The sequence below is a fragment of the Lepidochelys kempii genome, chromosome 25 (genome assembly GCF_965140285.1).
Source record: "Lepidochelys kempii isolate rLepKem1 chromosome 25, rLepKem1.hap1, whole genome shotgun sequence".
Classification (NCBI taxonomy): Eukaryota; Metazoa; Chordata; order Testudines; family Cheloniidae; genus Lepidochelys; species Lepidochelys kempii.
Window position 1 is genome coordinate 14,512,687 of NC_136404.1, and position 14,638 is coordinate 14,527,324.

The 14,638-nt window shown below is 61.0% G+C and overlaps 2 protein-coding genes across 10 annotated transcripts in view; one reads left to right on the forward strand and one right to left on the reverse strand.

Annotated features, from left to right (window-relative positions):
• Nucleotides 1-1,511: 1,511 nt before the first annotated feature.
• On the forward strand, nt 1,512-6,529 carry LOC140903241 (uncharacterized). Its single transcript, XM_073324205.2, has 5 exons — nt 1,512-2,019; nt 2,493-3,175; nt 3,507-3,682; nt 4,612-4,749; nt 5,820-6,529. Exons 1-5 carry the CDS (start codon nt 1,692-1,694, stop codon nt 5,869-5,871), a joined length of 1,377 nt encoding a protein of 458 aa, XP_073180306.2. The 5' UTR covers nt 1,512-1,691; the 3' UTR covers nt 5,872-6,529.
• A 399-nt stretch (nt 6,530-6,928) lies between these two features.
• The window catches only part of ABCA7 (ATP binding cassette subfamily A member 7), a 54,945-nt gene continuing 47,235 nt past the window's right edge, over nt 6,929-14,638 (reverse strand). For 5 of the 9 annotated variants that reach the window (XM_073323772.1, XM_073323771.1, XM_073323775.1 and 2 more), the window contains 8 exons: nt 13,725-13,787; nt 13,248-13,354; nt 12,615-12,822; nt 12,390-12,524; nt 11,572-11,675; nt 10,951-11,043; nt 9,963-10,206; nt 6,929-8,938 (listed from right to left, as the gene is read on the reverse strand). In XM_073323772.1, the coding sequence (XP_073179873.1) occupies nt 8,795-8,938; nt 9,963-10,206; nt 10,951-11,043; nt 11,572-11,675; nt 12,390-12,524; nt 12,615-12,822; nt 13,248-13,354; nt 13,725-13,787 (1,098 nt within the window). In that variant the 3' untranslated portion in view covers nt 6,929-8,794. Of the gene's footprint in view, nt 8,939-9,962; nt 10,207-10,950; nt 11,044-11,571; nt 11,676-12,389; nt 12,525-12,614; nt 12,823-13,247; nt 13,355-13,724; nt 13,788-14,638 lie in introns of those variants that run through there. The other 4 variants (XM_073323777.1, XM_073323774.1, XM_073323776.1 and 1 more) reach the window with 3 other exon arrangements.

Here is a 14,638-nt window from a genome sequence, read left to right on the forward strand (position 1 = left end):
GAAAAACTTTTTCACTAGGAGGGTGGTGAAACACTGGAATGCGTTACCTAGGGAGGTGGTGGAATCTCCTTCCATAGAAGTTTTTAAGGTCAGGCTTGACAAAGCCCTGGCTGGGATGATTTAATTGGGGATTGGTCCTGCTTTGAGCAGGGGGTGGGACTAGATGACCTCCTGAGGTCCCTTCCAACCCTGATATTCTATGATTCTATGATTCTATGACACCGCTCCAGCTCCCCCCACAAAAGCCAGATTGGGCGTCCCCGGACCCCTCACGCCCTGCCCCAAAGAGCCCCTCTGCACGCAAGCCCATCGGCCGTGTGGGAACGTGCCCCACCTGGCAAGAGAGAAACTGGCTGCAGCCACGAAGTCTACGGCCAACCTTTCAGAGGAGGCATTGAGACCCTGCCCCTGTCTGTCGCCAATACAGACCAGCATCGGCCTGCCTGCTCCAGGACACCAAAGTCCTCTAAGTATTATATTGTCCAGAGGCTCAGAAGCCTATTGGCTGTTCTGGGCCCCTGGTCAAAGCAAATACCTCCTTGACCTGTGCAAAACCGATATCCTTGCCATGGCTGTGGCAGCTGGTTTGCGGCAGCCAGTGCTGAGCCCAGCGAGTGGCATCTCCTGGTGTCCAGCGGTTCCCCCCATCTGTGTTACCCACCTGCTGGCCATAGGCTCACACACAGACTGCAAGCTCTCCAGGGAGGGGAATGGCTCTCTGCTAGACAAACATCCAGAGCCGAGCACAATGGGGCCCTGGCCTCTAGAAACTCCTGTGAATCTAATACTAATAAATACCAGTATGAGGCAGCTACTCGGGGGGTGCTGCAGGTGAGGGAGAGTAAGAGGGCATCAATAGCGGAATAAGGGCTAGGGAGTGGGAGGTTTGGGGTCATGGGGAAAGGGATGGAAGCTGTCCTAAGTGAGAGGCAGCGTGATCTAGTGTTTAAAGCACTGGGTTGGGAGGCTTGGGTTCTATTCTTGAGTCTCCCAAAGTTCTGCCTCTGGTAAGTCACAGCCCCCGCTTGGTGCCTCAGTTTCCTCATCTGTAAAATGGGGCTAACGTGACTGACCTCCTTTGTAAAGCACTAAGTGCTATTGCTGAAAAACACCAGCGAATAGTAATCCTTAGCGCATCACTGGAAAAGTTGGCACTCGCTGTGCAGGGTGATTGGGTGGGCTAAGAGAATGGGCACCAGGGGCAGCCCAGGTGGCAATCCGGGAAAGGGCACACAGCGCACGGGGTGCCCAGTAGAGTGCAGGGTGTTTTGGGAGGGGGTTACAATGCAGGGGAATGAGAGCAGGGAGCCCGAAGGAGAAGCCGCGTGAATGAGTCATTCTAGTAAAACCCTTGGCACTGGCCCATGTGAGCAATTCCACCTTAAGAGGTGCCCGGCTGGGCCCTGCCCCACCCCCGGCAGCAGGCAGGTTGGGCCAGGACTGGGTGTGAAGCTGGCTCTTTGGTGGATGAGCTGGCTGGGTCCTCGGGCTCTGTTCCTTGCTTGGTTACTCTCCCAGTCGGCACAGAGCAGGGGGCAGGCTGGGCAGGAACGATGGCTGGCACCCAGCAGCTGGGGCAGGACGTTCAGGGGTGACAGAGCCACGGGCAAACCAGGACGTGGACCGATTCCGGGGAAGGGGGGGGGCAGGTGCATGGATCTGCCCAGAGGAGAGGTACCAGGTTATGGCCCATGCTGGGAACCTCCGACCTGCCTCCATGTGCTGCCTGCCTCGTCCTCCTCCTCCAGCTCTCTTCATCTTCCCTCCTTTGGCCTAATCTCCTTCCCCCTGTACCTTACCTCTCTGTTTTAGTTTCCCTTCCAGCAGTACCACCAACCGCCCCCCGTGAGATCCACCCCTGCCAAAGTAAGTCCTGCCTTCCTCCGGGGCAGGAGAACGAAGCCACACTACAAATGGCCTTGGGCCACCAGAAGAGGGCAAGAGCTCAGCAGAAGTTACCATCCATCATGTGGACGGACTTGGTGTTCCACCCCGCCCCATGCCAGCTGCAGCTGGAAGGTACGGCTCAGGTATATCCCCCATCCCCGGCAAGCCTGAATGATTCCAAAGGACCTTACAGGTAAAGAGAGAGAGAGAGAGAGAGAGTGTGTAGAGTCTGAAATGCAGCCTCCTCTGGGGGGGGACACTGTAGCTGTTTAACAGCTGCACAGCTATGGCATAGCACAGGGAAGCGAAGAAGAGCATTGCATCCACCTCAAGGCGTGGTGGGGGGGTGGGGGGCTAGGCAGCTGCTGGAGGTGCCAGCTGAAGCCAGGCTCTGCTCCCATCTGGGTGTGATGTCGGGGCACGGGCACAGCTGAGATTAACAGGGAGCAGGCAGCGCCTTCCCTGGGCCCTGGCACTTGCACTTCTGAGAGGAGGGATCTAAAAATAATCCACCCAAATTGCTTCCTTTGGGGGGAGCCGGCAGCAGGCCTGGCCGAGAGCCTGGGCAGAGATGGGCAACGCTCAGCGTTCCTCTTTCGTTCCAGACTGCCCACTGGTGAAGGCAAGAGAGGCCTGGAGGGCGGCTGGGCCCCCGGGGCAGGCGGCAGACCCCTCGGGTAGGGGGCACAGAACAGGCAGGTGGAAGGAGAGAAAGAAGCTGGCTCCTCGGGCCACGGCCCCCATCCCTGAACACGGGCGAGGAGGAACAGGGTCTTCTCCAACCAGCCGCAGCACTTCAAAGACCCCGGCAGAGGCCCTGTCCGCGCCCCAGGTGCCCAGAGATGCAGCCAACAGGGAGAAGCCCAAGCTCAGGAAGATCTTGGTCGACCTTCGCCCCGTGCTGGAGGCCGTTACGGAGCCCTGGGACTCTTGGGAGGGGCGTTCAGAGACGAGGAGCGCCCGTCGTGCTGGGTGCTCTCCCCGGGAGCGTGGACAGCCCAGCAGGGGAGGCCGCACCGGCGGCGGTGGAGCCAGCCCCGTAGAAGATCAGACTCAGCGGGTCACCGCTCTGCCCCCTCCAGCGGCCCAGCCCGGAGACAGCGGCCAGGCTGCCGCGGCGCATGAGCCGCCCCTTGGCCAGGCGCCGGCTCCGAGGGACGGCGCGCTCGCCCGCCGGGCTGCTCCGAGGCGGGAGCCCACGTCTCCAGCGGGCTTCCCGAAGACAAGCCTCCAGCCAGAGCCGGCGGAGCAGCGGCTGCCCCCCGAGTGCAGCAGCTCGGCGGAGATGGTGAGTACCAGCGTCTGCTCGCTCCTGCGCTCCCCGTCCCCAGGCCCCGCCAAGCGAAGCCCTGCAGCGATTTGCACCAAGCCCAGGCAATGGGATTTCCCACGAGGGATGAACGAAGGGGCATTGGCAGGAGCAGTGGGCGGCTCCCACGACCTCGCCGCCCCCTCACGCCAGTGTGCCCCCCTGCTCACGGGATCCGTCTGCTTAGGGGCGTTGGAAGGTGGCCACCATGGGGCCTGAGACTGCAGTGAGTCCACGCAGGGGCGGAGTGGGGGTGCACGTCTTACAGGCACGGGGCGGCCTCACTCCTCCCTCTCTCTTTCTCACCCAGGCTGGAGCGGGCAGCCTCCTGAGGCCAGAGCGCTCCCCAGACATCCAGCTCCCCACACGCCTGCTCCTGCAGCGACTCCGGGAGACCACGACCAGCAAGAGCCACCAGCTGATCGCTCAGGCTCTGCAGTCTCTGCGCAAGGAGCTGCCGGGGGAAGTGTCTGCCTCGCCCCACGAGTAAGTGAACCCCACAGAGCGCGCCCAGGCTGCTTGGAGACCCGGTTGCAGCTTCGCCCCCGAAAGAGCTTTCGCGCCGACAAGCTAGGTCCCTCCCCACCCCCCCGGGGCACCTTCCTGGACTCGCCCTGCACCTGCAGCAGGGCGCTTGGGGACGTGTCAGTCGAGGCCTTTGGGGGTGGTGGGACACAGCTAGACGTGCCGGGGGGACTTTGGTGACGTGCAGGGGCGACCGTCTTGCGTTGTGAGGCCTCAGCCGAACCCCCGCAGACTGCACGGAGCTCAGGCCGAGCTGCCCCTGCTGGCTTTGAACCGGACACCTCAGGGATCCTGGAGATGTCACACCCCGCGCTGCCTACCCTCAGCCAGCCCCCTGCCGCTTGCCATGCTCAGCGCCCCAGATCTTGCATCTCGGCTCGGGCCAGGAGCCCTTGCTAGGGGAGGCGGAACAGAAGGGGGACGAGAAACTGAGAACACAGGGCTGGGGCTCAGGGAAGACTTCAAGCAGCCAGTGCCAGTAACCCTCTGCCCTTCCTTCCATCCAGGGATCACAGAGGGCTTTGCAGACACTCAGCTAAGCCTCACCCCCCTGAGAGTAGCTATCGCCAGACCCAGTTTACTGGGGGGGACGGGACTTGCCTGAGCTCACTCAGCAAGTCTAGACCAGGAATAGAACCCAGGAGTCCTGGCTCCTTGCCCCCGTGCTACTCACAAGTCCCCAAATTGTGATTGCCCAGAGAACTGCATGCAAGCCCTAAGTGGGGTCTCCTGCATGGGCACGGGGAGAGGGGCTCCCAGTCTCCCTTACCCTGAGCACCAGAGTGCTCCCGTGAGGAGATAATACACAGCTGGGGGGTGGGGGGCGAGGCGAGGACCAGGCTCCCATCCCAGCACCAAGGGGCAGAGCCCAGCTAGCTGTCTCCTTGCAGAGGGGAGAGGTGGCGTTTGCTCCGGGAGCCTGCGCTGAACAGGAGGGATGATGCCAGGAGGAGGAACAGGAAGGCCGTGGGGCTGCATCCTGCAGCTGCAGAGAGGAGACTGGTGAAGCTCACCTGGAGGACAGGCAGGTGAGCCATGGGGAGAACCTCGGGGGGTGTCTTGCTTCTTGGCCATGCTGGCTCACGCGGGTCCTCCAAGCCACCCTCCTTCCAGCGGGAGGGGGGGGGGAGGGAGGGAGGAGATGTTCTGCTTCCCTCAGCTCTGCAGGGATCCACAAGAGCTCCCCACCTCCGTGTACCCCTCCTCCTACCCCTGCAGACCACGGCAGCCTGAGATTCTGAATCCCTTAACCGGGCCAGGGAGCTGGGAGCTGGAGAAGGAACATGAGGGGAGGGAACCTGCCTTCTGCAGGTCCCAGAGTAAGGCGAGGCAGAGGGATCTCACCCTGGCTGGCAGGGCAGGTGCGTGCCAGCAGGTCCCAACACACTTCAGCTTTCCCAAATACCACAAGGGCACGATGCATCCAGAGCACAATGAACCCAGGCCTCTGACATGCCAGCCTAGGGCAGAGCTGTTCTGCCACCGTGGCAGTGAGATCATTGTCCTTTTCAAGCCCACGTAACCGTGTCCTAGGAACCGGACAATCCCGCCTCGGGCTTTCGCAGCGCAGGCGAGACAGGGAGGGGGCGGTGGGGTTTGGCAAAAGGCCCCTGCAAGAGAATGAGATGGGGCAGAGCCAGCCACCACAGGACATTCCTGCCCTCGGGGGATCTGCCCCCCACCGAGCCCAGTCCAGCCAGAGGATAGGGCCAAAACAAGACAGATCACATTCCCCGAGCCAGGGGAGCAGTTCCCTGGTGCTTGCACGCCGCCGTCTGTACCATGCAGACACCCCGGCCCTTCGGCCCTTTTCTTAAGGATCGGATCCAGTTGGGAATCGAGTGCTGGTGAAACCCCTGGGGCCCAAAAACACCTCTAGCCCCATCAGCACACACTATCCCCTGCGTCTGTGCTGCCATGAAGGCATCTCCCCCGGGGCTTAGGAGTGGGGCGCCATCCCATGGCCCAGACTGCCACAGGGGCTGGAGGCGTTTTGTGCCAGGGACACTTGCTCACCAGGACCTGGACTAAGGCCTCCAGCTCCCTGTTTCCTCGTTCCTGGCATCTCCTCCCTTTCACCCCTCCTGTTCTCTTCCAGCCCCATTGCCGGCAACACCAGGGAGGCAGCCTGCCCCAAAACCCACCGCTGACAGCCCCAGGACGAGAGCAGCTGGGTCATGCAAACCTGCTCCGTCCCATGTCAAAGCAGCACCGCCCTGCTGGAGGAGAGCCCAGTACAGCCAGCAGCAGAGCCAGAGAAGATCCGGGGGGGGCACAGGCCCCTCCGGCCCAGCTCCTGAGCCTCTGGCCAGGGTGAAAGAGCCAGAGGCTCCTGGACCCACGTGGCCAGGAAGACCCCAGCTCTACACCAAGAACTGACCTTCCCCCACTCTGCTGCCAGGCCTGACAGCTGGATTTCTAACTCTGCCTGATTGGTCCTGGCCTTCTTACTCCACCCTGGCCACCTGTGGGATAGCTCAGCCAGGAGTTAACGCCCTGCTTGTCAGGGATCTGTAGCTGGTGGTCCACTTCTGTGTGCCCCCATCCCCCAGTGAGGACAAAGCAGGATGTGTGCGTGACGGGGACCGAAATGCAAAGGCCACCTCTCTGAACCAGAGGAAAAGAAGTCACTTGGTTCCATAGGGTGAATTAACCTGTGGAACTCACTGCAGGTATAGAGAAGAGAATCCAATGGTTAGAGGTGAGGGAACAGTCAGGACTCCTCGGTTCTGTCCCAGTGACCATAGGCAAATCGCTTCTTCTTGTGCCACAATTTGCCCTTGTGCACAATAAAGGGTATTAAACACAGGGCCTGAGGGGTTAATTATTCTCCAAGTACTGAAAACCTGCAGCTAGAAGATGCTAACTTACATTAGGCCCCTATGTACTAGGGCAACAGGTGAGTTAGGAACACTTAGTGGGCGGCTAGCACCCGGGAGACTTGGCTGCAAGTCCCAGCTCTCCCTGTGACCTTGGACAAGTGGCTGAGGGCCCGATTTGTAACCCTGGCCCTCAGTTCCCAGCTGTGCTATGGGGTTTAAAGCCCTGCCCTCCCTCGCAAGGTGGGTAGTGAGGATAAATATACTCAAGATTGTCAGCTGCTCAGAGACTGTGGAAATGGGGCTGGCTAAGTGCCCTAGACCCACAGAACAGGGGAGGAAAGAGAGAAACGAAGGACGAGCTGGAGAACAAACCCCGACACCCAGATAGAATCATTCCACCCCAGCCTGGGGGTTATTGTGTGCGTATATTTAATTCGCTTAGTATTTCACGCAAATCTCCACGGACTCTGCTCTATAAATACCAGAGAACAGACCAGCTACATGAGAGAGCCCAGCCCCAGTGCCCTCAGGGCAGAGCGGATGGGGCATGGGGGCAGGGTCACGCCTCTTTGGGGCCTGGGGCCAGCGTTGCGTGGAGGGGCATCGGCTCAGGTGTTTGTAACAGTCGGCTGGGGCGCGGCGATGCCCTAGCCCGGCCTAACGTCCAGGGCATAAACGCCACAGTAGGTTGTCAGCGGCCACTGCCTGCTTCTCGGACCATTGGGAGAAGAGGCCGGCCATGGCCATGGCAACATGGGCCATTTTAAAAGGGGATAATACAATACTTAGATGGTGGGCGGGGCTGGTGGTGAGAGTGGGCGGAGTCTGTGCTAGGACAGCGCCCGGGGAGAATGCTACATCGTCTTTGGGGACAGGAGGTCACTGCATTGTTAGTGACGGGGCGGACGGACAGAAAAGCAGGCCGCCTCGGAGAGGAGGCGGGCATCAGCTGTTCTCTCCTCCAAAGGAGGACTGGCAGAGTGAGGGCCACTGCCCCTGCCTTGCCAGGGAAGGTGCCAGGGATCAGGGACGAACTCCCGCTCAGTGAGACCTTCACCACCGTTCCCACCAGTAGCCAAGATATGGCCCATGAACAGCCAGGAGGGGAGGTAGCTGGGGAGCCTTGGGGTTCACAGACCTCCCCGCCTAGGGACAGCTCAGGCTCCAGGCAGGGGCATAGCAGCTCGGGGCCTCGTGCTGGGAGAGCGACTTGGTCTGAGGAAGGATTAACGCAAAGGGATGTTCCCACGGGAGGCCACCAGTGGACGCAGCACGCTAAGCCCTGGGGCAGGGCGGAAAGGAGGGGCTCACGGCCCCAGCAGCTGAAGGAGTGTTACTGACAGGCTCCCAGCCAAGCCCCTTGGTGGCTGCAGCATGGGGAATGGAGGGGAAATGGAGTGCCCTCCCCAGGAAGAGAGGGGATCCCTGACATCACACGGCTGGCAAGGGCCTTGCAGTCACTGGGGGGTGGGGGGCAGCCCTGCAGCCTGTTCAAACAGCAGCTCACAGCAGAATGCAGTGAAGGGGACCAAGGACCCTGCAGGGTCCAGCCGAGCCTCCCCCTTGGGCGCCCAAGCGGCTGGGTTTAATGCGGGTAAGTCTCTGAGAAAGGCCCCTGGGTCCTACTGTGGGCAGGAAGTGCATGGAGCTGGGCAGGGCAAGGGGTGACATCCACGCCCCCGGCCCACCCAGAACCGGGGCAGGGCGCAGTACAAATACCAAGCGAGAGCTGTGCCTGGAAGGAGCCAGCCATAGGAGCCCGAGGAGGAGAGCCTGACGGGCCCAGCCTGGGATTCAAACTCAGGGCAGAGGTGGGCGTTGGAGCCCTGGGAGTGTGGGAGGCAGATCACACCTCCTGGTTGCCACTTAAGGCATAAGGAGGCTCACCCCACCCCACCCCTTGCTCGCTGGGAGAGGGGGTGACTCCCAGGAAAGCTCCCTGCACCCTAGGGTGGGGGCTTGGCAGGAGCTGCTCCCAGAGGGCACCGTGGAGTCAGGCACTACCCCCTCTGCACTGTTGATTCAGGTTTAGGGGGCTCTGCGTCACTCCCCTGGGGGGACAGCCACGGATGTGGGGTGAGGAGCATCAGCTGGGGGCCTCTGCCCGCTAGGAGCAATGGGTGTTTTATTGATTCAGCTTTAGGGGTAGGTGGGGCTTTCCCTCCACCCTGCTCCAAGTAGGAGGAGCCCTGGTGCTACGAGGGAAGCCCCCCCTCTGTATTTTGGCTACACTCCTGGCCGGGGGAGGGTCTCAGACTGCACTCTCCTGGTAGCTGTCGTCCTCCAGGAAGTGGGTGATCCTCTTCCAGGGGTCAGGGGGCTGGGGCTTAGACAGGGGTGCCAAGTCCGGCAGGGGCTCATCTTCACTTTGGTCCTTGGCGAAATGGACAAACACCTGGCGGGAAAGGGACAAAAGCAAGAGAATCAGGCGGGGTGACAGGCAGGCTGGCCTAGTGGTCACAGCCTGGGGACTCGTGAATGGAGTCGTGTCTGGTTCACCGTAGACCTCCACTCTCCAGGCTGAACCGCATGCTAATGAAGGACTGTGAGAATTGAGAGAGAGAAAAGTTACAGAAAAAGGGAAACAACAGGCCCCGTGGGGCCGGGGGGGGACTAGTTGGAGGTGCACATTGAAAGTTTGCTGTGGTGCATTTGGGGGACGAAGACGACATCTTGGTATCCTTCCCCGAGGAGGTAAACGCACAGTGAGTTTGCTACGTGACAAGAGGGGGCTCAAGTAGGATCACCTGAAAATGCTGGAGAGAAATTTGGGTGAGAGACACTTCTTTAGACGGGAAGGGAACCAGCTAGCTAAGCGGAGGCTCTAGAAAGCGGGGTAGGATTTTGTGTTCTATGTGACCCTTCGGTTCCAATATTCTTACCCGCTGTCACTCGAATCTCTGCTCTTTGGTCATGCCCTTCGCCTGGTTTCCACTGGAAATACATGGACGTGCGGCACATTTGCAGAGCTGCATCCTAGGCCATAGCTAGTGAGCTGGCGTGTGCCGGCTGTGGGAATTCCCAGAGGGTTCGGTGGACGAGGGGCTGGACCCAGCAGGGAATGCTTCAAGGGCTCGGCTGTGCCTATCGCTATGCCGTACAGAGGTAGTGAGGCCAGTGGGGACAGGGCTGGTGTTACCAGTGGTTGGTGGTTTCAGGGTGCTGACCCACGGCAGGCACAGACAAGTCCCCTCATGCTAAGGGCAGGCGGGGGTGAGGCACCTCACAACGCTGAGATCCCCTGGGGATCATCCCAGCTGTTGGGAGGATGCTCTGCCAGCTGGCACCTACAGGGTTAAGAGGACAGTCCCTTACGCTCAAAGTAGGGGAAACGTCCATTTATTTGATCCTGGCCCACACGGCGGCGCTGCCATCCCCAAGGCTGGAGGAGAGGGGCAGAGACCCGGCCCTGGCCTCACCTGGTCCAGCGTGGTTTGGGACACGGAATAGTCCTCGATGCGGTAGGTGCCCCTGTGAGTGGACAAGATGCTGAAGATCTTGGCCAGGGAGCAGCTCCGAGAGGGTAGCTGGTACTGCAGCATGCAATGGTGCCTCTCTTTGAGGACGATGCCGGGGAAGGAGTCCTGGATGAACGTCTCCACGGGCCGCAGGTCCGGCCTGGGGCCCGACACCCGCAGGGTGATCGTGTAGCCGTCGCCGAACCTACGGCAAACAGGTGGGCGGGTTTGTTCGCGGACACGCCGGGCGCACGCTGACCGCTGCTCAGAGCGAGGGGGACCGACGGCTCCAGAGAGCGGCTCCAGGGGTTAACACGGCAGGGAGCTCTCTGAGCTCCAGCCACTGGGGGAGTTACCCCAGCCAGGGAGGGGAGCAGGAGCTTTGGGAGAGGAGAGATCGGGAGCAGCAGGGAATTCCCCGCCCCACACGCGTGCCTCAACCCTGACCCATGGCCCATTCGGTCCCTGGCCACTCCACTCGGAACGCCACCGGGGCCAGTAGCAATGTCGTGCAATCAGGACCATTAGGGGACTGGACCGAGACCCCCAGACTCACTTCAGGGACTGCCAGATAGTGGTAACTGCCGCCCGCCCCCCAATGCCCAAGGTGCTGGGACTGCCAGCTCCCTGAGGAGGATTCATTAGGGGGAGCAGAGGGTGGGTTCAGCTCCTTCCTTCCCTGCCTCAGCCTGGCCACTGCTGCAAGGCGGCGCCGGCATGGACATTCCCTCTCCACCCCATCAAGGTCTCTGAAACGTTCCCAGTGCAGCTCAGTCCCTAGCGGGCACTTTGCACCGCACTGGGGTTCCTGGAGAGCCTGGGGAAATTACGCGCAGCAGATGTCTGGCTGGGCAGGGAGACCAACTCGTTACCGGCCGGGCTTCGCAGGCCATGGCTGGGGAGGGATGCGAAGGGGGGGCTGGACAACGGCAGGATGCCACCAAGTTACCTGCTCTTCAGATGCTGCACGCTCCCCAGGCAGCGGAACCGGCCGTTCACCATGATGGCCATGCGGGTGCACAGGGCTTCGCACTCCTCCATGCTGCCCGGAGGGAAGAGGTGATGGCGTGAGCGCCCCCGACTCGGCAACCCCACACTCCTCCCCTGCCCAACAGGCCCCCCATGTTCGCTTCCACTGGGCCCTTCCCCGGGGGTGGGGGGGCAGCATGGGCTAGTGGAGAACGTACTCCCCACCTGAGTGCCGGACCAGGCCCTCAGCTGGGGCAAGTCGTAGCTCCACGGACTTGCAGAGGGCTACAGCTAGCTCATGTTGGCGGGGCGGGTGGCTGTTTACCCCTGCCAGGGAGCGGGAGAGCAGCAGCGCCCCCAGTTGCAAACCCCTGGCTCAGCCACAGATCAGGGGCAGCGCTGGCTTCCCTGCCCCTCACCCATGCCTCAGCCCTGCCCCCAACCCTGTGCACGGCACAAAGGGAATTACTGCAAAAGGGCGGATTGACAGCTACTCGCCTGCTGGGGGGGGGGGGGCGGGATGGGCTAGTTACTGATGGGGGGAGGGTTGAGGCTTCGTGCGGAGGGAGGGATGCACAAGCAGCTCAGCCCTCTCCCTTACCTGTGGGAGGTGAGCACCACGGATCTGCCCTCTTTGATCACGCTGAGGATACAGTTCCACAGGAACCGCCTGGCTCCCGGGTCCATCCCTGTGGTCGGCTCATCCTGCAACGAGCCCCGAAAGCAGCTTTGGGTCAGCCCTGGCCCTGTCTGGACCAAGGACGTGTCGGGGTGGGAAGCCCAGTGGGCTTGGCACGAAGGCCCCTGCCTCCCGCTTTTGGCCGTGTAAATCCCCGGGGCGCCCAGGGCCAGAGTGGTGCAAACAAGGGCTGTGGTGCAGCTATGGCTCCAGTCACAGCCTGGGCCCAGGAACAGAGCCCGACGGGGGAGGTCAGCTACATCAAGGCTGCGTCCCCATGTTAAATGACCATGCAAATCAACAGGGCTGGGGTTAGCATATACAGATAACGGTGCAAATTACAGGTTTCAGAGTAACAGCCGTGTTAGTCTGTATTCGCAAAAAGAAAAGGAGGACTTGTGGCACCTTAGAGACTAACCAATTTAGTTGAGCATGAGCTTTCGTGAGCTACAGCTCACTTCATCGGATGCATCCTGTGGAAAGTGTAGAAGATCTTTTTATATACACACAAAGCATGAAAAAATACCTCCTCCCGATGAAGCGAGCTGTAGCTCACGAAGGCTCATGCTCAAATAAATTGGTTAGTCTCTAAGGTGCCACAAGTCCTCCTTTTCTTTGTGCAAATTAGCTGCCTTCCCCCTCTCATCCGACGGCGGCTGGAGGGGGCTGACTCAGGGTGCCCGCTAGGGGCACCCGAGGGAGTAACGTCCAGGCGCCCATTGCTGCCCGGCAGCACTGACCAGGAAGACGACCGGCGGGGCACCGAGGAGGGCGATGGCCGTGGAGAGCTTGCGTTTGTTCCCCCCGCTGTAGCCCCCGGCGGGTCTGTCGGCGTACTGCGCCAGGCCCAGCTTGGAGACCCCCCACTGAGCCACCTGCAGGGAGAGAAGCACAGAGGCTGAGGAGGCGCCTCTCCTGCCTTGGGGGGGTCGGGGGGGGCAGGAAGGGGCGGGGGGGGCTTTTACCCTGGGCGTCTCCTCCTCGGGGACACCTCGCACACGGCAGTAGAACACCAGGTGCTCCCGTCCCGTCAGCAGGTCGTTGATGGCGTCGAACTGGGGGCAGTAGCCCATGTTCTGATGGACCGACTGCAAGTCGCGGAGCACGCTGCGAGGACGGAGACACCGAGCAGCTGGAGGGGGCGTCCCGCAGTGGGGCCCCGGGGAAACGAATCTGCAGGGAGGGGCTGGGAGAATGGGGCGTCCCCAGGGCTGCCAGAGCCCAGCAGAGCAGCCTGAGGGCAGGAGGAAGGGGCGTGCGTGCGTGCGAGAGAGAGAGACCCGGTTCTCGTCCTAGCGCGGCACACGCCTGCCCCGTAGCTCCACCACACACAGAGACCCCCCTCTCCCGTCTGCACAACCCTGACCCCATCCTGCTCCCCCAGAGCTCCCCTCTGTACCATTTCCCACCCATCCCCCAGCCAGGCGCTCTCCTGTCCCATCCCCCATTTCTCCCTGTAACACTCACCTATCCCGTTCACTGGGGCCTGTACCTGCCCCCCCATGATCTTGTCTGCACTTACCTGTTGTCCCTGCCTTCACCCCCCCAGCAGTGCTCACTTGCCCCGCACCACACCTTGCCTGCCCCTCCCCACTCACCTGTGCCCTTTCAGACAGGCATCTCCTAGGGTCACCTCCGTGTCCCCAGTCAGCATTTTGAAGGTGGACGTCTTCCCAGCGCCGTTCACCCCCAGGAGACCGAAACACTGCGCCGGGACCAAACACAGGGTTAAAGGCAAACTGTCCCCTAAGCCACCCACCCTGCCTGGCTCCCCCTTCCAAGAGGCATGGAAGTGCCCAAGAGGGGCCTCCCCGATGGCCCCAAGGAGAACAGCACTTGGACTGGGGCTCAGGGCCAGGATTTGGGGGGGGCCTCCCCGTCACCTCTTCCTCCCTAGGACACACTCACTGGGCCGTCTGTTCCATCCCCCTGTGCCCGGTGTGACATGGGCCCGAGCCAGCCGCTTCCCCACATCGACCTGCTTCCGAACCTCTCGCTCCATGGACCAGGGCTACCTGCCCTTTTAATCCCAACCACAGCCAGCTGCCTTGCACCTGGCCCACCAGCTGCCTTACCTCCCCCGGGGGGATTCCCACACACAGGCGGTCCACAGCCGGCTTCTTCCTCGCCCGGTACACCTGAGAGAAATGGAAAGAGCCTGAGAGCAGCATCCCAGGCCTGAAGCACGTGGGGAGAGCGTGGAGTCGCAGACTTGTGTGGGAGCCCTCCCCCCTGCGCGAATGCAGGCCAAGCACCTGCTGCAGCAAGTGTGTGGACCCCACGGTGAACATTGCATGGGACCCCACCGCTTCCTGGTGCTCTGAATCATTAGCTCCAGGGCCGCCGGACTGGTGGCAAGGGGAAGAGTTCTAATTCCTGGCAGGACAGGTTCATCGCCCTTGGAAAGACCCAGAGAGAGCTGGGGGGGTCGCGGGCGAGGGTGGATTGAAAATTTGGTCACCAAAACTGTTTTTTTTTTGGGCAGGACACTGGGTTTGTGAGCAACCAAACGTATTCACAGGAAGGGTCTGCGTTCATGGGAAAACTCAGATGGCTGTCAGAGAAAACTAACGCCCCGAAACCGAAATATTCCCGTTTGGCTCTTGCCGCCGCAGAGCCTCATGGGACGTGTAGTTCAATTGCCTCATCTCTCCGCTCTCTTCTATGGGTTGGGGGCCCCAGCTGGACTGCATCTCCCATGATGCACCATGGCCAGGGACTCCCTAGGTGCATTGCCTGCCCTTGCCAATGGGGGAGGCGGTTGTGGTGGCTCATGGGAGGTGTAGTCCAATCAGGGGGGCCTGGCCCATAGTAGAGAATGGGGCCCTGTGGGAGCATTTCCAAACTGAGATTTGTTGATATTTGAACAGCTGCCAAAAAAAAAAAATCTGTGGAAAATGTTTATTTTCATTAAATTTTTCCATAAAACAGAAAAAAGTGGCACAAGGAAGAGCCACGACCTCCTCTGGGGGTGACGGTGGGAGGCAGA